The 22,819-nt window shown below is 44.6% G+C and overlaps 1 protein-coding gene across 1 annotated transcript in view; it reads left to right on the top strand.

The window, feature by feature from the left end:
- The first annotated feature begins 8,242 nt into the window (after positions 1-8,242).
- The window catches only part of MAP1A (microtubule associated protein 1A), a 300,227-nt gene continuing 285,650 nt past the window's right edge, over positions 8,243-22,819 (top strand). Inside the window, exon 1 of the mRNA XM_077474271.1 lies at positions 8,243-8,477. Within this exon, the coding sequence (XP_077330397.1) occupies positions 8,258-8,477 (220 nt within the window). The 5' untranslated portion in view covers positions 8,243-8,257. The remainder of the gene's footprint in view (positions 8,478-22,819) is intronic.

Raw genomic sequence — 22,819 nt, 5'->3', positions numbered from 1 at the left:
CTCTCTCTCTCTACACGTGACTAACAAGAAGCAGAGAGAGCAGGGGCCGGGCGATCGAGGCGAAATCTTGAAGTTGGGGACAAGGTGAGGTGTGTGGTTAATAATGGTATTAAGTGAAAGAGAGCAATATACTCAATATTTTAAATCGGTTTAAAAATAGTGTTTGTCATGTGGAAGCCTCCTGAGGCCCTGTATTGAAAGGAACATACACTTTAATGTAAGTTTTTTTTAATAAGGGACTAAAGTTTTTACAAGTCTAGAAAATGTGTTTTTATATTTGATTAGGCACCAGCAAAGTCCCAGTATCAATCAGTGATCTGTACATACTATAGCAAACCCCCACATTATTTCTCCAGGTCCCCAAAACTGTGAGCATGCAGTATTCAGCTAACCTGAACCTCATCCCTAGAGTTGGACTTGCTGAGGTTTCTCTGTAGATTTATCTACCCTTTCTAGGATCTCATCAAATTTTTTTTGATACCAGATTCTGTTTAATATTATCAGCTTTCTGTTCCAGGGTATCAATGGTCAAATGGGTCTGTTTAACCTGCCCATTTATCAGTTGTTTTGAGCTCTCTTAAAAATATACTGGTCCCAGATCAAGTATAGAAGATCTTTTACCGTGAATCCCAAGCTCAAACTACTAGGGTAATCCCAAAATGTCAACATCTGATGTTAAAGCGTTGGTGGTTCCTGTAATTTGCACGTTTTCTTGTTGTTTTTTTCACATATCCCCTGCACAACAATGGACTATATGTAAGTGAAGGTTCTTATATACCCAGATTATGGTACAACCAGTAGTACTTAGTCTCATTCAGCTGCACTTACTCTTTAAAGAGGAAGATGTTGCTGGGGTTTGTTTCTGAAAGGCAATAGCATTGACAAGCTGCTTAGATAAGCAGCAAAACATTTTCAACATTGCAGGGCATGTTCAATTAAATGTGACTATCTACTACTGTATAAGCTATACAATAACCTTTGCTAATCAAAATCTTTTCATGTTGTAGGGATCACTTTTCACAAGAGAAGGGTAAAAGATAAGTTCACCTTTACAAAAAAATAAGTGCACATTTTTTTGAAGGTAAAAATGTATGCAATTATAATTATTTTTTTTGTAAGGAGCCTGTAAAGCAGGGGTGACAAACTCCATTTCACCATGGGCCGCATCAGCATTATAGGTGCCCTTAAAGGCTCTGTTTCCACTACTGAAAGTTGTGCAAGTTGACAAATGTGAAGTCGCATGACAAGTCAAAATCTATGTATTTCAATGGTCCCCGTTCTAATTGGTGCGACTTAAGTCGCAGTGACTCCATGAATGTTTTTTGCACTACTTTGTTTCATCTTCGGTGTGACTTGTTCTCCACAGAAAGTAATTAGGTTGCAATGCAGTCGCATGTACATGTATATATTATGATACCTGGGACTCTTTATCAGCTACTGAAAGGTCTGCAAAAAGTAAGTGGTTGATATATGCTGCTTAGCACTTTGCGGCTTGCACCTATTTAAATGTGCAGTAACCTCTAGCAACCAATGGCTGTGTGGTAATAATGTACAGTAACCTCTAACAACCAATGGGTGTGTGGTAATAATGTACAGTAACCTCTAGAAACCAATGGGTGTGTGGTAATAATGTGCACTGTGTTTTCTTGGTGGGGACTGCTTCTCCTGCCAGGACATCACAATGGTTTAGCAGGAGAGAATCCCCTGTGAACACTGTCTGTGTTGATGGTGGAATTTAGCTAGTTTCTTTCCTGCAACCCGTGGCTGCAGGAATGTAAATCTGTGTGTGTGTGTGTGGGGGGGCGGCGGCGGCCCAAATTATTGTTGCCCATGGTCCAAGCAATATTATAGATGGCCCTGACTAGTGATAGACGAACTTCCGACGGGACGTTTCGCGAAAGCGGACCACGAACGCGGCCGATAGTTTGCGAACCGTAACCTCCCATTGACTTCAATGGGAGGCGAACTTTGCAAACCTACAGGTCAAATTTGCAGCCACAAAATAATTAATAGCTGTGCAAACATAGTCCCACCACATGGCCAATGACATAACACATGTATGAGGTGAATCTGGGATCGACAACTACAAGCATTCTTTTTTTATATGGGAAATTGTTCTGACAATTCAGGACTGTGGAGCGCATGAAGGCAATGGAGGAGAGGGAAGGTCAGGGACCAGGGTAGGCAAAGAAGAGGGTGCAGGAGATGATCACTAGCAGCGTGACATACAGCAATGACACCTGCCAAGTGATATGCAGCACCGAGTTGTAGACAAACCTACACTTTGTTTCAAGGTGGGGTCTGGGGAGGGGCAATGGGTGGGGCCAGGGGTGGGGCTGGAGGAGGGACTAGGGGCGGGCCAGGGTGGAGCTGAAGGGGGCCCCGTCAGGTAGGCTGTACGGGGCCCCATGATTTCTATCAGCGGCCCTGAGCAAAGCACAAACTCTACGACGAGTACGTACAGGCAATATGGCTTCAAAATGGTCGGCTGGTCAGAACGAACTTAACAAAATGCACTGAAGAACAGCAAGGCCTGTGAAGAGCGAGCTGAAAATCAGCAACGAGTGGAACAGAACGCACTGCAAAATACAGATACAAACTGACTACACGCACTGAAAAAAAGGAAACAAACCTCACAAGCACAAACTGGACAGCAGTTAAACGAACTGAAAAACACGAGTCTGAAAAGCTCAAATCGTCTCTCACCAAACATCTACTAACACGAGGTAAACACCAAATTAGCAGAAGGAGCCCAAAGGGTGGAACACGAGCTATTGAACTTCAGTTTTATAGTCTCGTCGGACCTGGTGTACGTCAGTGCGTACTAGACTGGCGGACTTTGGTGTGATCGTGTGTAGGCAAGTCCATTTCGGCGGAACTCTGTTGAAAACTCAGTCACAGTTCAGTCAGACAAAAAGTCCGGTTCTGTGTATGCGGCATAAGAATTGGCAAGCTGCAATATGATACATTTTTGCTTTTGGGTTTAATACTGCTTTAAAGAGGAGCTGCACCTAAAAAAAAAAATATTAAAAGCCAGCAGCTACTAATATTGCAGCTGCTGACTTTTAATAATATCACACTTACCTGTCCCAGGTTCCAGCGATGTCGGCGGCAGATAACGAGCGATCGCTCGTCTCGCTGCAGCCACCGCCGCCATCCTCTGTCAGGGAATCGGGAAGTGAAGCATGAGGGCTTCACTGCCCGGTTCCCTACTGCGCATGTGCGAGTTGCGCTGCGCTTCTCTTATGGTCCCCCGCTGTGTCTCTAGGAACTGTGTGTTTCCCAGAACACAACGGGGGGGGGGGGGGCGGAGCCATGCGGGGGGGGGCGGAGCCATGCAGCGGTCTGGCCGGAAGTGGGTGCAGATACCTGGATTATCCAGGTAACTGCACCCCCCTCCCCCCCGAAAGGTGCCGATTCTGGCACCGGAGGGGGGGAGGGATAATACTAGCGGAACTTCCCCTTTAGGGTGAAGAACCGCTTTAAGCTGTACGTGGTGTTATGGAACAGTATGATTTTCACCGACTGATTTTCATCAGTGGAACCATATTCTGTCAGTATTCTGGTATTACACATTTTGTAGGTGTAATTGTTTTTCTTCTTTTACATTAGTGCTTGACTTTAATATACTTTCACTACTATTTTGTTTTAGATGAAGTAGGAGGAAATTGGCACAACATCCCAATATTAATTAGAGAAAAAATAGAGAATTTGGGGGAGTTTAAAGGTGCGAGTAAACACAAAATATGTTTAAAAAGTATCTGAATATTTATTATACATCATTAAAATTAATTTAGTAAAATTTATGGGTTTCAACAAACACATACGGTATATCACATTTCATGTGATAATTGATGTTTCCAATTTATACATTCTTTAGAAAGTGCAGGTCTTGTTAGAAATCTTTCTTCCTCTTCCACCAGTGGGAGAAGAGTCTGCGCTTACACTGTGTGTGAGCTGATTGGAGGAAAGGCACATAGGCAGAGGAATGAAGGAACATGCAGAGCTGTGCTGTGAATAGAAAAGCTCTCTGCTTATCTACCTCTAAGCGTTCTCCCGACACAAATTTTCAGCTGCTGTTATCTCCTGTGTCACCGAACTTATCAGAAGTGACTCTCCTGATAACAGAAGAACAGAGCAGCAGAAAGACACAGCAATCAGAGATTTGGAGAAAGATAAGTAAACACTACAGATACAGTATCTCACAAAAGTAAGTACACTCCTCACATTTTTGTAAATATTTTATTCTATCTTTTCATGTAACAACACTGAAGAAATTACACTTTGTTACAATGTAAAGTAGTGAGTGTACAGCTGGTATAACAGTGTAAATTTGCTGTCCCCTCAAAATAACTCAACACACAGCTATTAATGTCTAAATCTCTGGCAAGAAAAGTGAGTACACCCCTAAGTGAAAATGTCCAAATTGGGCCCAAAGTGTCAATATTTTGTGTGGCCACCATTATTTTCCAGCACTGCCTTAACCCTCTTGGGCATGGAGTTCACCAGAGCTTCACAGGTTGCCACTGGAATCCTCTTTCACTCCTCCATAACAACATCAAGGAGCTGGTTTGATGTTAGAGACCTTGCACACCTCCACCTTTCTGTTTGAGGATACCCCATAGATGCTCAATAGGGTTTAGGTCTGGAGACATGCTTGGCCAGTCCATCACCTTTACCCTCAGATTCTTTAGCAAGGAAATCGTTGTCTTGGACGTGTGTTTTGGGTCCTTATCATGTTGGAATACTGCCCTGCGGCACAGTCTCCAAAGGGCGGGGATCATGCTCTGTTTCAGTATGTCATAGTACATGTTGGTATTTATGATTTCCTCAATGAACTGTAGCTCCCCAGTGCCGGCAGCACTCATGCAGCCCCAGACCATGACACTCCCACCACCATGCTTGACTGTAGGCAAGACACACTTGTCTTTTTACTCCTCACCTGGTTGCCACCACACACGCTTGACACCATCTGAACCAAATATGTTTATCTCGGTCTCATCAGACCACAGGATGAGAGTTCCAGTAATCCACGTCCTTAGTCTGCTTTTCTTCAGCAAACTGCGGGCTTTCTTGTGCATCATCTTTAGAAGAGGCTTCCTTCTGGGATGACAGCCATGCAGACCAATTTGATGCAGTGTTTGGTGTATGGTCTGAGCACTGACAGGCTGACCCCCTACCCCTTCATCCTCTACAGCAATGCTGACAGCACTCATACGGCCCAATTAGGACATTTTCACTTAGGGGTGTACTCATTTTTGTTGCCAGTGGTTTAGACATTAATGGCTGTGTGTCGAGCTATTTTGAGGGGGCAGCAAATTTACACTGTTATACAAGCTGTACACTCACTACTTTACATTGTATGAAAATGTCATTTCTTCAGTGTTGTCACATGAAAAGATATAATAAAATATTTATAAAAATGTGAGGGGTGTACTTAATTTTGTGAGATACTGTATATGTGCCCAGGTCAAATTTTATTAATGGGATTTACAACCACTTTAAGATGGCCCTGGTGTGAGCCACTGAGGATAGAGACCTGGGAGAGCCGCTGCCTTCATGCACATCGCTGGATAGAGATAGGGCTCAGGTAAGTATAAAGGGGGGCTGCACCCAGAAGGTTTATTTTACCTTAAAGCATAAAATGTATAAGGGTAAAAAACCTTCTGTCTTTAGAACCACTTCAAGAGAGGTCTGTAGGTATATAGGTGTAGCTTTGACCAAAGTTCGGCAATTCCCTTGCTATAGGTGTAGGCCATTTATGTACCCTATGTAGCCTGATTGGAAAAATCCCAATCTGTTGCTAAGAGACTCCTAGCTGTTTACTGCTCACTTGGGATGAGCTAAACACGCCCCCTGGTTTGGTTCCCGGCAGAACATGCAAACAGACAAAAAATTTGTTCGAACACCATTGAAGTCTATGGGACCCGAACGTGAAAAATCAAAAGTGCTAATTTTTAAAGGCTTATATGCAAGTTATTGCCATAAAAAGTGTTTGGGGACCCGGGTCCTGCCCCAGGGGACATTTATCAATGCAAAATAAAGTTTTAAAAACTGACTTTTTTGGGGAGCAGTGATTTTAATGACGATTAAAGTGAAACAATAAAAATGAAATATTCCTTTAAATATCTTGCCTGGGGGTGTCCTTAGTCTGTAAAGTAGAGCATTTTTCCTGTGCTTAGAACAATACCACCGCAAAATTTCTAAAGTAAAAAAATGTAATCTAAAACTACTCGCAGGTGTAATGTATTGTCGGCTCCCGGCAATATAGATGAAAATCATTGAAAAAAATGGCCTGGACCCCCCCCCCCCTGTCCATTACCAGGTCCTTTGGGTCTGATATGGATATTAAGGGGAACCCCGCACCCATATTTTTTTTTTAATTGTGCGGTTGTCCCCCAGGCACTATATACTCTGAACAGCAGTATATATATATATATATATATATATATATATATATATATATATATATACGGCCTTCCCTATATACTCTGCAGAAAATTGGGCCTTAGGTGTTGAGAACACCAGAACACTGTAACCCCTCACAGATACTCTTGGTGGGCGCTGGAATGGGCACTGCATTAAAATAGTATATCAAAAATTGTAATTACATTCCCTGTTGAACAGGAGCAGAAGAATTGGCCCTTAGGCAGTGGTAGTGGTGGTGCCGTAAACCAAAAATATTGTTGGAAGCTAGCATAATCAAGATTGAAGAGGAATAGGATAGTGAGCAGAGGCAGTCTTCAGGGGATCCCACATCCATAGCAAATTCAATCAGTTACATCGGCATCAGGTGCTTCATAGCTGCTCATCCAAGACTGATTCATTTTTATGAATGAGCAATGAATAGGTTGTTCTCTGTGCTGAGAAGCTTCCTGTTCATTCACAAACGGAAGCATGGCAAATACAGTTTACTATGCTTCACTTGTGAATGAACACAGTAAGTGAGTGTATTAACTACGTTCATTTAGAAAAAGGAAGGTGCTGGAAATGACATATTGCATAGCTCCCAACTGTCCCTGATTTGGAACAAAGTACCTCTGTCCCCCTTATTTTGGTCTGATCTATATAACTGTATATAAAATGCACTTTTTATCTTTCAAAAAGTGTTTCCCAGTGCTAAACCTTTCATCTGATTTCTAAATTGCTGCATTTGTAAATTCTAGAAGCCAATATAAAGGAATAGTAGTGGTAAAAAAAGCACTTGTGGGTTTAACCAATCTTGTTCTTTTGTACAATTTTCCTTTAAGGGGCGTGGCAAGGGGTGTGTCCTATGCCTGCATACTTTTGCTGATAGGTGCCCCTCATTCCCATCTCAAAAGATTGGGAGGTATGCTTATTGAATAACCCCTTCCCCCCTCTCCATCCTGAAACATCCCTCACAGCAGCTAGGGGGAGAAGAGAGAAGTCAGTAGCATACCTCCCAACTTTTTGAGATGGAAATGAGGGGCACCTATCAGCAAAAGTTTGCAGGCATAGGACACACCCCTGCCCACACCCCCTTAAAGGAGAATTGTACAAAAAAAAAGATTAGTTAAACACACAAGTGCTTCTTTTACCACTTCTGTTCCTTTATATTGGCTTATGGAATTTACAAATGCAGCAATTTCAGGTGAAAGGTTTAGTGCTGGAAAACACATTTAAATAAATAAAAAGTGCATTTTATATACATCTATATGGATCAGATCAAAATGAGGGACGAATGAGGAACAGAGGGACATTGCTCCAAATCAGGGACAGTCCCTCGAAATCAGGGACAGTTGGGAGGTATGCAGTAGCACTACGGTGGGGGCAACACAGGTGGAAGTCCGGGCAGTAGGTTGAATCAGCCGGGCACATAGTGATTAGGGTGTGCCCAGGCACACCTGGCACACCCTCCATGCACTCCTATGAGTAACTCTAACCTGTATGCAGTGTTTTGATTCATGTGACTATTTTGTGACTTTTATGACATCAGAAAACCACAATTTATTGTTGAAGTAAATCCTCTGAGGAACACCATGACTGCAGAAATTACTCTGCAAAAAAATTCCTGCCCTCGGCACCTCAGAGGTTAACTATGGCAACTTCCCTCCCATGAAGGAGTACTAAGCTTTCCCTCATCAGCCAATAAGAGCAAAGCGTTCTCTTTTAGCCACGCCCCGTTTGCCCGCGTCGCCCTGGTGAGGCCCTCTCGACCAATCAGCGGCGCCCAAGCCTTCTTTTAAGAACCCGAGCGCGCTCCCTCCCTTCCCCTTTCAGCCTCCCGGACGTTTCCATGGAGACCGAGGCGGGCTGTGCGGAGGCCTTCGGCGTTGCTATGGAGACCGGCGCAGCAGGCTCGGTGCTGGAGGTTCAGCACCACGGAGAGCGGCGCTCGGCCACTGCTGCAGCCTCGGCCGCCAGGTGGGATCCTCAGAGACATTACCTGCTCATCGTCATCGGGGACATCGCCACCGAGAGCCAGCTGCAGGCGGTGAGGGATCACCTGGAGCACGGTGAGCGGCCGGCCTCGGGGGTGATTGGATGAGGGGGGTGTGGTGGCTGGAGCCATACACTGTGCGATCTATGAGATAGGAGGACAAACCTCAACACCCAGACAGGCTGCATCTAATAGTGGCCATCTATGCTGTGATTGTATTATTTCATCCATGTGCACAATCCCATCCGATAGACAGAACTTTCCGATCGGCCCGGGGCAGAATATTATCGATCGTTAAGCATTGATCGGCGGTACCGAGATACTCTGTTCAAGAAAATAATCGAATGGCGACCGGTCAGATTATGAAATTACATGATGATGACAGATACGATCGATAACTCGCAAGTTGTGTCCTAAGATCGTAGCTAGTGATCGAAATCTGCTTCCCTGGTTGTGCCATATCGATTGAACGGGTTATCATTTATCGATTAACAATTCCTATTGTGGGAGATCTATCAGAATGGAAATCTATGATTTATTGAAGCATCTTTGGCCCCCATACATCAGATTGTATAATGTATGGACACCTTACAATGTGTCTGGGGGGTCTGCAGGAGATCGGCGGCCAATCCTATGAGCAGATAACGTGTCCGGGGCTCATTCACTGAAGACAAGCGGGCTGATCACACTGCAGGGAACTTCCCCTTCTCTTGGTGAAGCTCTGCTGTCTTCTATCATCCAATCGTGTGCAAGAAAAAAAATACTGTTTTTTTTTTCTTGCACATGATTGGATGTTTTTTGCAAAGTAAATTTGAACACATTTACTAAACGAAGGGAAAATTCCCTTGCTTAACTAAACTGAACACGTCTGATTGTCTTCAGTGAAGCAACTTCCAGACATGTTTGCTGCCCATAGAAGGAAGCTTATCTCCCGCACACTGCAGACCCACAGGCAAACTTTATGGTGGACATACACAATACAATCTGCTTTATGGGGGCCACACACTATACAATCTAATTGTACAATCTGCTCTAAGATTTATTAAATCACCCCCCCCCCCCCCCCAACGGCATCCTCCTCTCCCTGCTATCTTCATTCCTCATTCTGCCATGTGTGCCCCCCATGTATCCCCTGTAATCATGGGGGAATGATGTCTCTGGGTGTGTATGAGAATCCGAGACGGTGATCTGCTCTCCTGTATATTACACTGCAGTATTGTTCATCATTGTGTCACCCGACTCCCCCGATTGTATGCAGAGCTCTGCAGTCATGTCACATCGGGGTCAGTGACAAAGTCTGATGATACTTGATATAAAACTCCTATAAACCCCCCAGTAATATCATACAGAAAACTGACATCTGTCCCATATAAAACTCCTACAGACCCCCCCCCCCCCCCCCAGTAATATCATAGAGAACTGATGCCTGTCCCATATAAAACTCCTATAGACCCCCCAGTAATATTATACAGAGAACTGATACCTATCCCATATAAAAGTCCTATAGACCCCCCAGTAATATCATACAGAGAGCTGATATCTGTCCCATATAGAGCTCCTATAGACCCCCAGTAATATCATACAGAGAACTGACATCTGTCCCATATAGAACTCCTATAGACCCCCCAGTAATATACAGAAAGCTGATATCTATCCCATATAAAAGTCCTATAGACCCCCCAGTAATATCATACAGAGAGCTGACATCTGTCCCATATAGAACTCCTATAGACTCCCCAGTAATATCATACAGAGAGCTGACATCTGTCCCATATAGAACTCCTATAGACCCCCCAGTAATATCATACAGAGAGCTGACATCTGTCCCATATAGAACTCCTATAGACTCCCCAGTAATATCATACAGAGAGCTGATATCTATCCCATATAAAAGTCCTATAGACCCCCCCAGTAATATCATACAGAGAACTGATATCTATCCCATATAAAAGTCATATAGACCCCCCCCCCCCCCAGTAATATCATACAGAGAGCTGATATCTATCCCATATAAAACTCCTATAGACCCCCCCTCCCAGTAATATCATACAGAGAACTGATACCTATCCCATATAAAAGTCCTATAGACCCCCCCAGTAATATCATACAGAGAACTGATATCTATCCCATATAAAAGTCCTATAGACCCCCCCCCCCCCCCCCAGTAATATCATACAGAGAGCTGATACCTATCCCATATAAAAGTCCTATAGACCCCCCCAGTAATATCATACAGAGAACTGATATCTATCCCATATAAAAGTCCTATAAAGCCTCTCCCTAGTAATATCATACAGAGAGTTAACATCTATCCCATATAAAACTCCTATAGACCCCCCACCCCCTCCAGTAATATCATACAGAGAGCTGACATCTATCCCATATAAATGTCCTATAGACCCCCCCCCCCCAGTAATATACAGAGAACTGACATCTATCCCATATAAAACTCCTATATAGCCCCCCCCCCCCCGTAATATCATACAGAGAGTTAACATCTATCCCATATCCAAGTCCTATAGACCCCCCCCCCAGTATTTTCATACAGAGAACTGACATAGACCCCCCCTGATAAGATAATGTTTATTCCCAGTAGGATGTGGAAACGACAGTCCCATGTCTGTCAGTGTCCCGGTCCTCGGTGAATGGCCCCCACACTGTGTAGGAGGAAAGTTACAATATATTTCCCTATGAAGCTGATTAGTAAACACCGGGTTCATCTTTCTACACATCACTAGAGTGAGAGTCAGAACATTGCACTGTGCCCAGGTCATTACGTTTTCCTGCATTGCAGTTCTCCTAAGCTGGCCGTATACATTCTACAATCTCCTTTACATTTACCATTAACACTATAATGTGATTGGATGGAAATTCATTGCATTGAGGTTGATTTACTAAAACTGGAGAGTGCAAACTCTGGTGCAGCTGTGCATGACAGCCAATCAGCTTCTAACTCATTGATCAATTAAAGTAAAATTATAGGCAAAACTTATTTTTTTCATTTTGGGTGGAGTAAGTGCTCACACACACACTGCATCTCAAAGAAGCGACTCCTACAGGCTTTTGAGCTTTACTGAGCTCTCATATTTTATGCTTGAAAACACTGTTACCTGTTATCCAATGTGTCCATGCACACTATGAAGCTTTCAGGAGTTTCCAGGCATTTATTCTTACAGGCAGAAAAAAACCCACCAAACTCACGTATTTGGGAGGAGTTTTCAAGCAGAAAAGATGACAAAGATGCACAAAGATGTGCGAAAAAGCACGAAAAAGCTCAAAGAAGCTTGAAAACACACAAAGAAAAAATAGGAAAAATGAGCCGAGGGGAGGGTATATGAAAAAAAAATGCGTATGCCCAAAAAAGCAAGAAGAAGCTTAAAAAAGCTAATAAAAAACACAAAAAAACACAAGTTTCTTCAAGCTGAAGTAAAAGCTCAAATGCCTGTAAAGCAGCTTTTTTTTTTTTTTTAGCTGCATTGTACATGAGCCCTTATAACCCCTGTCAGATTTTTTCACCATCTGTGTCCCATTGCAGAGATTTCCCTTCACTTCCTGCCCCATAGCCAAACAGGAAGTGACAGGAAATCTCTCCAAATGAATGGAGTTTTTGGAGGACCCCCAGGTCCCCATTGGGAGATTATCCCTCCATTACTTTTCTGGGGACAACCCAAAATTTGGGTAACTTTTCTTTCACTTTCAATGATCATGGTAAACAAGAAAAATAGAGAGAATGCATTTCCTTAACGGGGACACAGATGGCAATAAAAACTGACAGGGGTTCTAATCCATCTCCACTCTATACAATATTAAAGAATGTTTTGCCTTTAGTTATACTTTAAGCTTTGAAAATAAATCCTGGAAGCTGATTGGTTAGTATGCTGAACACCAGATTTTACACGCTCTAGTTTTAGAACAATATGCTTTTATTGGGTTTAGACAGTACAGGCACTCTATAGTTTTAGTAAATCTCCCCCCTTGCATAGGTATGGCCCCATATTACACAGCTTTGTTAAATTTAAATGAGGTTGTAAAGGGATTGTGCAATCGGATTGTAGTGTGTATGGCCACCCTTATGCCGCGTACACACGGTCGGAGAATCCGTCGGAATGCGTCTTATCGCACAGTGTCGTCAGATAATCCGACTGTGTGTGGTATGCATCGGACTGATTCCGTCCGAATCTCCGTCCGACCCAATTTTCCAACATGTTGGAAATATTTCCCGACCAACTGGGCCGGTCGGACATACTCCGATCATGTGTAGAGAATTTTGATCGGACCAAGTGCCACGCATGCTCAGATCAAATTCCTACATCAAAGCTATTGGCTACTAGCCTGAATCTAGTCCCATCGTAACTAAATTACGTCATCACGTTCTGAAAGATCGGATTTTTCGACAACTTAGTCCGGTTGGCAGAATCTCCGACCGTGTGTACAGGGGCTTAGGACTCACACTAACTTTGCATTTAGATGGCTCTTTAAAGAACTTTAGACAGGCAGTGAGGTGGCGTTGTATTGGCTCCATACTGCCTGTTTTAACCACTTGATTGGTGTACTAGTGTAGGGGTCACACTCAGCAGGGGCTACTCATACCGAAAGCAACGGCGGTATAATTCCTAACAAGTTGTGAAGCAAAGCATCTCGGTCACAGCTTGATTACACCCCTTGCTGTTACCTCTGCAGCTAAAATGGTTAGTGGTTGGGGGCAGTGGGGGCTGGTGCTCAATATTTTGGGGGGGCAAACAAACCTGCCCCCCCCCCCCCACGGTAGATGGACATCAGTGCCCATGGGAGACGGATGGCGGCAATCAGTGCTTTCCCTCACACAGGAGACGGATGGCAGTGATCAGTCCCCTCCACACAGCAGACGGATGGCGGTAATCAGTCCCCCCCACGGTAGCTGTATGGCGACAATCAGTGGCCCTACTTTAGGAGGCCAATGCTGCTCCTTACTCCAGCTTGCCGAGGGAAGAGCCGGGACCGTTGCCTGTCCTCCCGGCCGAACAGACGCTCTCCTCCCATCCTAAGACTCCCTGGCCAATCTGGTCTCAGGACCCACTTCATGATTGGCCGGGAAGAGAAGCAGGAAGACAATAGCAAATATTAATTTGCTATTGTCACACAACAGGATGGGCTCACTTCGCCCTGAGCCCACCCTTTTTTTAAGCCAATTAGATCCTCAGGTTCTAATCATGTGCTTAAAAAAAAAAAACCTTTGAAATCCATGTGTCCGGCGCCCTGCATGTAGATTAGGGGTCGCATAGATTAGGGGGGCAGCGCCCCTAGTGGACGGGTCGCCACTGGTTGGGGGTCGGTAAAAGCACAGCTTGATCATAGGCTTTTACCACCTCCCCAACCTCATGTGTGAACAACCATACAATATATTACCTGATTGTAAAATCTTCGTACAGTCGTTAGGTTAGGTTTACCAAAACTATGTAATATGAGGACCTTCTTAAAGTGGCTGTAAAGGAAGAAGGTTTTATATCTTAATGCATTCTGTACATTAAGATAAAGAAACTTTTTGTGTGCAGCAGCCCCCCTTAGTCCCCCTAATACATACTTGAGAACCTTCTCTCTCCAGCAATTGCACAAGAGACCCGGCTGTCCAGAACTCGCCCTCATTGGCTGATGCTGCTGTCAATCAAAGTCAGTGAGCCAATGAGAGAGAGAGGGGGTGAGGCCAGGCCTGGACAAAGGGAGCTACGGCTCAGCTTGGGTGCCCCCATAGCAAGCTGCTTGCTGTGGGGGCACTCAACAGGAGGGAGGAGCCAGGAGAGCTGAAGCGGCACCCGAAAAGAGGAGGACCTGGGCTGCTCTGTGCAAAACCGCCAGCAACAGAGCAGGTAAGTATGATATTTTTGTTATGTTTACTTTAAAAAAAAAAAGATTCTTTAGTATCACTATATAGCAGCGTTCCACCTGTTTTTTAGTTTATTAAAAGTCAGCAGCTACAAAAAGCATAGCTGCTGACTTTTAATAAACCGACACTTGTCCCACGGTCCAGCGATGTGGCCACCCGGAGGCTAGCCCCTCCCCCCTCCTCTCCTTGGCGCCGTCATGGTAACTGTGGGCACCCGGCCATGACAGCTTACGGCTTTGCGGCCAAGCGCACGATGCACATGTGCGAGTTGCGCCTCGCTCTCCTATTGGCCAGCCGATCTTCTGGGACCTGAGTTGTGTCCCAGAAGATTGCTGGCAGGGAGGGGCCGCCTAGGGCGAGAGGAGGAGTCGCCTAGGTGGCCGAAGATAGGAAGCAGGAAGTGGGACAAAAAGTTCCACGAAAAAAAGGGTAACCCCCCCCCCCCCCCCAAAAAAAATGACATGCCAAATGTGGCATGCCAGGGGGGCGAGGAGTGCTTAAAGCGGAAGTTCCACTTTTAGGTGGAACTCCGCTTTAAGATAAAAAGCCTTTTGTGTGCAGCAGCCCCCCTCAGCCCCTCTAATACTTGAGGCCTACCTAGATCCAGCGATGTTGTAGGAGTGTCTCGTCTGCCTTGGACTCCCCTCCTCATTGGCTGAGACAGCAGCGCAGCGCCATTGGTTCCCACTGCTGTCAATCAAAGGTCAGTCAGCCAATGAGGAGAGAAAGGGGGCAGGGCCAGATCACAGATCTATGTCTGCATGGACACAGGGAGCTCTGGCTTGGCTCGGGTGCCCCCATAGCAAGCTGCTTGCTGTGAGGGGACTCAACAGAGGGGAGGGGCCTGGAGCACAGAAGAGTGACTCGAGAAGAGGAAGATCGGGGCTGTTCTGTGCAAATCCATTACACAGAGTAGGGAAGTAGAACATGTTTATTATTTTTATTAAAAAAACCCAAGACTTTACAATCACTTTAACTAGCCAATCTGTCTATATCTGATCTGACAGACCCTTGGATTACATACTAATTGGTAGATTTTATTGGTAGATTTTATTGGTAGATTTTAGGAGATTTAAGTTGGTAGATTTAAGTTGTTGTACAATCGGTTGTAACGTGTGAAGAGCTTTAGGTGACCCACAATATAGTCCAGGGTAAAGATGCAGAACTGCTCCCCTCCCCCACTCTTAACGCATGCTGTAGAATGAGTTTTTACTGCCCTGTGTCTGTTCTCTGCCATCATTGCTCTAGCGGTGCCCAGGGCACCTATCCCTCCTGTCCAGCCCTTGTCCTGGCCCTGCTACCAGCAAGGGCCTACCTTTGAATTTGGTACTAAATGAGTATATTGTTTCATATTGTCCTCTTATTACAAAGTTTTTGGTAAATCTAAAGTATAGTGTGGGGCCAGGCTTAAGATGACCATACACTATAAAATCCTCTTTAGATCTACCAACAGCATGTAATGCAAGGACCTGATTGATTGGATACAGATTCGATTGTTTAGGTGGGTCCTCATATTACAAGTAAATCTATGGCTCCTTTCAGATGGAGCAGAATCCGTCCAAGCAGATCTGCCTGCTCAGCGGGGGGATCTCTCCACTGATCTCCGCAGAGCAGGTGGATGACAGGTCCGTGTCTGCTCCGCTATGCAGAGCGGACATGGACACAGCCCGCTCTCCTCTATGGGGAAGTTGGATGGAAACGGACTGCATGTCCGTTTCCATCCAACTGCCGCATATATGAGAGCGGGCACAATCCCCATCCCTCTGTTTTTAGCAGACCAGATTGGATCGGACACCGGCGGCTTAAGACAGACCCATGTCCACTGACATCCATCGACCCATAGAGACCAATGGATGGTCCGATTGGGTCAGCTTGAAAAATGGACAGGCAGACTCGATCGGTCCTCTGGTGCGAAAGGGGCCTAAAGTCGTTTGTACAATCAGATAGCATAGCGTATGGGCAGCTTTAGGATCATTTAAGCTGGCCATACTCTCTACCAGTGATGGCGAACCTTGGCAGCCCAGATGTTCTGGAACTACATTTCCCATGATGCTCAACTACACTGCAGAGTGCATGAGCATCATGGGAAATGTAGTTCCAAAACATCTGGGGTGCCAAGATTTACCATCACTGCTCTATACCAACCAATAATGCAATCACTACACAATCGCCGGTAGATTTACCAAAAATATGCAACAGGAGGTTAAACCTAAACATTTAATTCTAGTAATATCCAATCAGGCAGGACTTTGCACTACATAGTTGATGAAAGATGTAAAGGAATGATTGCACAATCAGATTGCACAGTAGACGGCCTTAAATCTGCCATGAACTATATAGGCCAAGGGCCTGTCTGATTTAATACTAATAGAGTGGGCTGTTTAGGTTTGTCCCCATATTATAAAGTTTTGGAAAACAAAATAATTGTACAATCAAATTGCATGGTGTATGGCCAGCTTTAAGTTAAAAAAGTCAAAAGTAAGAACTGAAGCAACCATTTATTTTGCAGCTCATGTTTACCATTGTCTTGTTTGTATGTCTGATAGTCTAGGTGACCTCCTAGGCGCCCCACCCATATAGAGTCTGTTCTGCAGGGAATGTGGGATGGAATATTAGGAGCTCATTAGATTTACAGGGAGACGTGACGCATTGCTGTTGTACTTCTCAAATCACTGAGTCACCGGCCTGCACTGGGGGAGATTATTGGCTACGACACGGCTTACATTACTTCTAATGCAGATCCCAGCTCAGCGTGCAGACCGTGTACTGCTGCCTCGTCTGTATATAATCTCACTGATAGATTATGATGATTCCAACTAAAGCGGAAAACGGGAGCCCATAAAACTTTCTCTATTGAAGTGCGTTTTACTGCATCTGCTTGTACTGAGGCTTCGTGCTTCTCTGTATTGCAGTGCTATCATTGGCACAAATTGCTTGTATTATCTATATTGTTATTGAAGTAGATGGAAAGCCTAGCTCACCGTTTCTTAACCGGGGTGCCATCTGGGTCCCCCCGAGGTGCCACAAGCATATAACTCAGTTTGCCCTTGATCAGGAAAATGAGTTGCCATGGTGTGGTCAAGCCGGCCACCAGCACCATAACAACCAAGGACACTCTATGGGCAGGATGGCAGGGGACAATTATTGCAATCGTGATGGCGGCCAGTGACTGTATACGGCTAGGATGCACAGCATCATTCATTCCTGTGGTGATGGTGACCAATGACGCTCTATGCCCAGGACGTTTCGTGTCATTTATTGGTTTGCTGATGGCATCCAGCTTGGCTGCACCATAGCAATGCAGGACTCTGATTCAGAGCAGGAGGCATGCAGTGCCTCCTACAGCATCCAGGAGAAGACAAAGGTCCAACTTCTCCAGATCTCCTCCACCTCTGACCCTCTGATGTTCTGCTGGAGTCAAAAATCTGATGTAAAGAGGAGACTGGGGGACTGGGAAACTCTGTGCGGTTTGGAGGACTCATTTATAGGGGGCCTTTGATGTAAAGAGGCAACTCTGATGTAGTTGGGGACTCTGATGTATAGGAGGACCTCTGATGTGAAGGAGTGATTCTGACATGATGACATTATGGGGGGGATATCTGATGTGAAGGTGTGATTCTGACATGATGGGGGACCTCGGATGTGAAGGGGCAATTCTGACATTATGGGGGGACTTCTGATGTGAAGGGGATTGTGATGTAGAGGGGGACTCTGATGTAATTGTAGGACTCTAATGTTAAAGGGGTTGTAAAGGTTCATATATTATTTTCTAAATAGGTTCCTTTAAGCTAGTGCATTGTTGGTTCGCTTACCTTTTCCTTTGATTTCCCTTCTAAATGTTTTTTTCTTTGTCTGAATTTTTCACTTCCTGTTCCTCCTCAGTAAGCTGTTCAGTAAGCTGTTCTGGCTGACTAAACACCGCTCGGATGATGGTGTGAAGTTTACTGAGGAGAAACAGGAAGTGAGAAATTCAGACAAAGAAAAAAAACATTTAGAAGGGAAATCGAAAGAAAAGGTAAGTGAACCAACAATGCACTAGCTTAAAGGAACCTATTTAGAAAATAAAAAATTAAGCTTTACAACCCCTTTCAATCCATCAAGGCAGATAAATTGTCCCGGGCTTTCATTGATTTATGTTTTTTTACATTTTAGACTGGGGGACCTCAAGATTATGCATACTTTTAAAGATTGCTGCTTCTGAAAAAAGTTTTAGAATCGCTACTGAAAGACCATTTTTTAAAAAGCTTAAAGTGGTTATAACCCTAAAAAAAAAAAAAAAATGATCCTGTTCTTTTAAAGCAGGATAATGCTTATGCTATGTCATTTGTCCCTCTCTATGCTGTAAATTACCTGGTTGATACTGCATGTTCCTGTGTCCTCCTTAGTGTGCTGACCACGGTAATCATGGCTGCTGATCCATGATTACCATGGTCAGTTTATGTGCCTTCGTCTTCTGCTGTTCTCCTCTCTCCCCCTCCCTCCTTACCTGTCAGCTCGGGAGTCTGTGTGTGTGTAAGTCCTCTCCTCCCCGCTCCTCCCCTCCTACTGCTATTCTGCTGTCGCTGTAAAATCACAAATCCTGGAAGCCCCTCTGTTTACTACAAGAAGATATACTGTGCAGTGTCTGTTTTAAAAAAAATGATGCAATACCTTATTTCAGAGTGCCGCTGTGCACTCCCGTGACCTCCTGCCACTCTCCTCCTCTCCTCCCGGCTGACATCAGAGGGAATCTCAGCTCCTCCTACTGTAAGTCCTTGGATCAGGGAAGGAGAGCATCAGGAGGTCATGTGACTGCACAGCAGTGCTGTAAAATAAGGTATTTCGCTGAATAATTTTTAAAAACACATACACTGCATAGTATATCCTCCTCTAACAGAGGGAATGCCAGGATTTGTGATTGATGACTTTACAGACACTTTAACTCCTTCCTGTTGATTTTTTTCCCTCTTACCCTGACAACCAGGTTGCCCTGTCAATCACAGCCAGTGAGCCAATGAGGAAAGGGCAGGGGAGGAGAGGCCGAGCCGCACCACTATGTGTATAATGGACGCATAGAGCAGCGGCTCAGAAGCAAGCATGCAGCAGTGCCCCCAGAGCAAGCGGCTTTCTCTGGGGGCACTGCTCCAGGAGGAGGAGCCAGGAGCACCGACGGGGGATTTAAAAAAACGAGAATCGGAGATGCTTTGTGCAAAACCACTGCAAAAGTAGGTATGTGTGACATGTTTGCTATTAAAAAAAAATGTGAAGTTTAATATCACTTTAATTCTTAGTGGAACCTGAAACATGTATAGAAAGCAGGCTTTTTGCTGTGCAACAAAACTCACAAACAATCCAATAAAAATTAAAATTAAAAAATCGAGTTTCTTCATAAATTTAGGCCAATATGTATTCTGCTACATATTTTTGGTAAAAAAAAAAAAGTCCCAATAAGTGTATATTAATTGGTTTGTGCAAAAGTTATAGCATCTATAAACTGTGGGATAGAGTTATGGAATTTGTATTTGTTTTTTACTAGCGATTTATAGCGGGACTGCAACACTTTTTGGGGACCAGGGACAATAATACAGTGATCAGTGCTAAAAATATGCACTGTCCCCTGTACTAATGACACTGGCTGGGAAGGAATTAACATCAGGGGTGATCAAAGGGTTAAATGTGTTCCTAGGGAGTGCTTGCTAACTGTGTGGGAGGTGCTTATACTATGGGAAGGCAGAGATCTGTGTTCCTGCTTGGTAGGAACACAAGATCACGACCTTCACTTCTCACAGAACGTTGATCTGCCTTGTTTTCATTTAAGAACCAATTTCGATGCCCTTATAAGCTAGGCCTAAAGGTCAATTATACTGGCTGTAAACTGGCAGCACCCCATTCTATACATTGCCTTGAAAAAGTATTCATACCCCCTTGAAATTTTCCACATTTAGTCATGTTACAACTAAAAGTGTGCATGTATTTTATGTGATAGGACAACACAAAGTGGCACATAATTGTGAAGTGGAAGGAAAATTATAAATGTTTTTTTATTTTTTTTTACAAATACATATCTGAAAAGTGCGGTGTGCATTTGTATTCAGCCCCCTTTTACACGGATACCCCTAACTAACATCTAGTGGAACCAATTGCCTTCAGAAGTTGCCTAGTTAATAGAGTCCACCTGTGTGTAATTTAATCTCGGTGTAAATACAGCTGTTCTGTGAAGTCCACAGAGGTTTGTTAGAACCTTAGTGAACAAACAACATCATGAAGGCCAAGGAACACACTAGTCAGGTCAGGGATAAATTGTGGAGAAGTTTAAAGCAGGGTTAGGTTATAAAAAAAATATCTCAAGCTTTGAAAATCTCACGGAGCACTGTTCAATCCATTATCCGAAAATGGAAAGAGTATGGCACAACTGAAAACCTACCAAGACATGGCCGTCCACCTAAACTGACAGGCCGGGCAAGGAGAGCAGAGAAGCAGCCAAGAGGCCCATGGTAACTCTGGAGGAGCTGCAGAGATCCACAGCTCAGGTGGGAGAATCTGTCCACAGGACAACTAATAATTGTGCTCTCCACAAATCTGCCCTTTATGGAAGAGTGGCAAGAAGAAAGTCATTGTTGAAAGAAAGCCATGAGAAGTCCTGTTTGCAGTTTGCGAGAAGCCATGTGGGGGACACAGCAAACATGTAGAAGAAGTTGCTCTGGTCAGATGAGATCAAAATTTAACTTTTTGGACTAAAAGAAAAACGCTATGTGTGACAGAAAACTAACACTGCATGACAGCCTGAACACCACTGTGAAACATGGTGGTGACATCATCATGTTGTGGGGATACTTTTTTTCAGCAGTGACAGGAAAGCTGGTCAGAGTTGTTAGGAAGATGAATGGAGCCAAATACAGGGCAATCTTAGACGAAAACCTGTTAGAGTCTGCAAAAGACTTGAGACTGGGGTGGTGGTTCAGCTTCCAGCAGGACAAGGGCCATAAACATACAGCCAGAGCTACAATGGAATGGTTTCGATCAGCCTTTCTCAACCTTTTCAACACAGAGGAACCCTTGAAATAGTTCTCCGGTCTCGAGGAACCCCTGCCAAAAATGAGAAATCTACAACTCATGATACATTGGTGTGATGGTCAGTGGGAAGAATGGTCCTTACACTTGTGGTCATTGGGAAGAATTACCTCCTTACAGATAGCTAAAAAGATCAATGGTGTGAGTGGGAACTTATCTGAGAGGCGGAAATTGCCCAATGCTGAAGGAACCCCTAGCAACCTCTGGAGGAACCCTGGTTGAGAGTCACTGGTTTAGATCAAAGCATATTCATGTGTTAGAATGGCCCAAAGTCCAGACCTAAATCTAATTGTACTGTGTCAAGACTTGAAAATTGCTATTCTCCATCCAATCTGACAGCTTGAGCTATTTTGCAAAGTAGAATGGGCAAAAATGTCACTCTCTAGATGTGCAAAGCTGGTAAAGACATCCCCAAAAAGACTTGTAAGCTAAAATCGTAGCGAAAGGTGGTTTTACAAAATATTTACTCAGGGGGGAGTTGAATACAAATGGGGTACTATTCTTCTACTGACACTAAAAATGAGGTACTATTCCTTCCACTGACACCAACATCGGAGTACTATTCCACCCACTGACACCAGCACTGGGGTACTATTCCACCCACTGACACCAACACTGGGGTACTATTCCACCCACTGACACCAACACTGGGGTACTATTCCTCCCACTGACACCAACACTGGGGTACTATTCCTCCCACTGACACCAACACTGGGGTACTATTCCTCCCACTGACACCAACACTGGGGTACTATTCCTCCCACTGACACCAACACTGGGGTACTATTCCTCCCACTGACACCAACACTGGGGTACTATTCCTCCCACTGACACCAACACTGGGGTACTATTCCTCCCACTGACACCAACACTGGGGTACTATTCCTCCCACTGACACCAACACTGGGGTACTATTCCTCCCACTGACACCAACACTGGGGTACTATTCCTCCCACTGACACCAACACTGGGGTACTATTCCTCCCACTGACACCAACACTGGGGTACTATTCCTCCCACTGACACCAACAATGGGGTACTATTCCTTCCACTGACACCAACACTGGGGTACTATTCTACTGACACCAAAACTGGGGTACTATTCTACTGACACCAAAAATTAGATACTATTCCTTCCACTTACACCAACAATGGAGTACTAGTCCTTCCACTGACACCAACAATGGGGTACTATTCCTTCCACTGACACCAGCACTGGGGTACTATTCTTCTAATGACACCAACAGTAGGGCACTTCCTTCCGCTTACACCAACTATTTTTCCCCCTAAAACCGAAGACCGGCTATTGCTTACTCCGCTTGGGCCCCCTAAAGTCTGAAGAACAGTAAACGGGCCCTGCACTGGACGTGGTGATGGACGTCCACCACCCGAGCGTGGGGAGCAAAACAAGCTATTAAATCCTGGTGATTCTAGTGGCTGAACAGACGGACGGACAGAGGAAGGAAGACTTGGAGAAGATGGAAGCGCCCAGGACCAGCGGGATCGCT

This window comes from Lithobates pipiens, unplaced genomic scaffold (assembly GCF_037356315.1).
Source record: "Lithobates pipiens isolate NorthernLeopardFrog02 unplaced genomic scaffold, aLitPip1_a1.2 Scaffold_8, whole genome shotgun sequence".
Lineage (NCBI taxonomy): Eukaryota > Metazoa > Chordata > Amphibia > Anura > Ranidae > Lithobates > Lithobates pipiens.
Note: the sequence above shows the minus strand (reverse complement) of the source record. Positions and strands in the feature narration are given on the sequence as shown.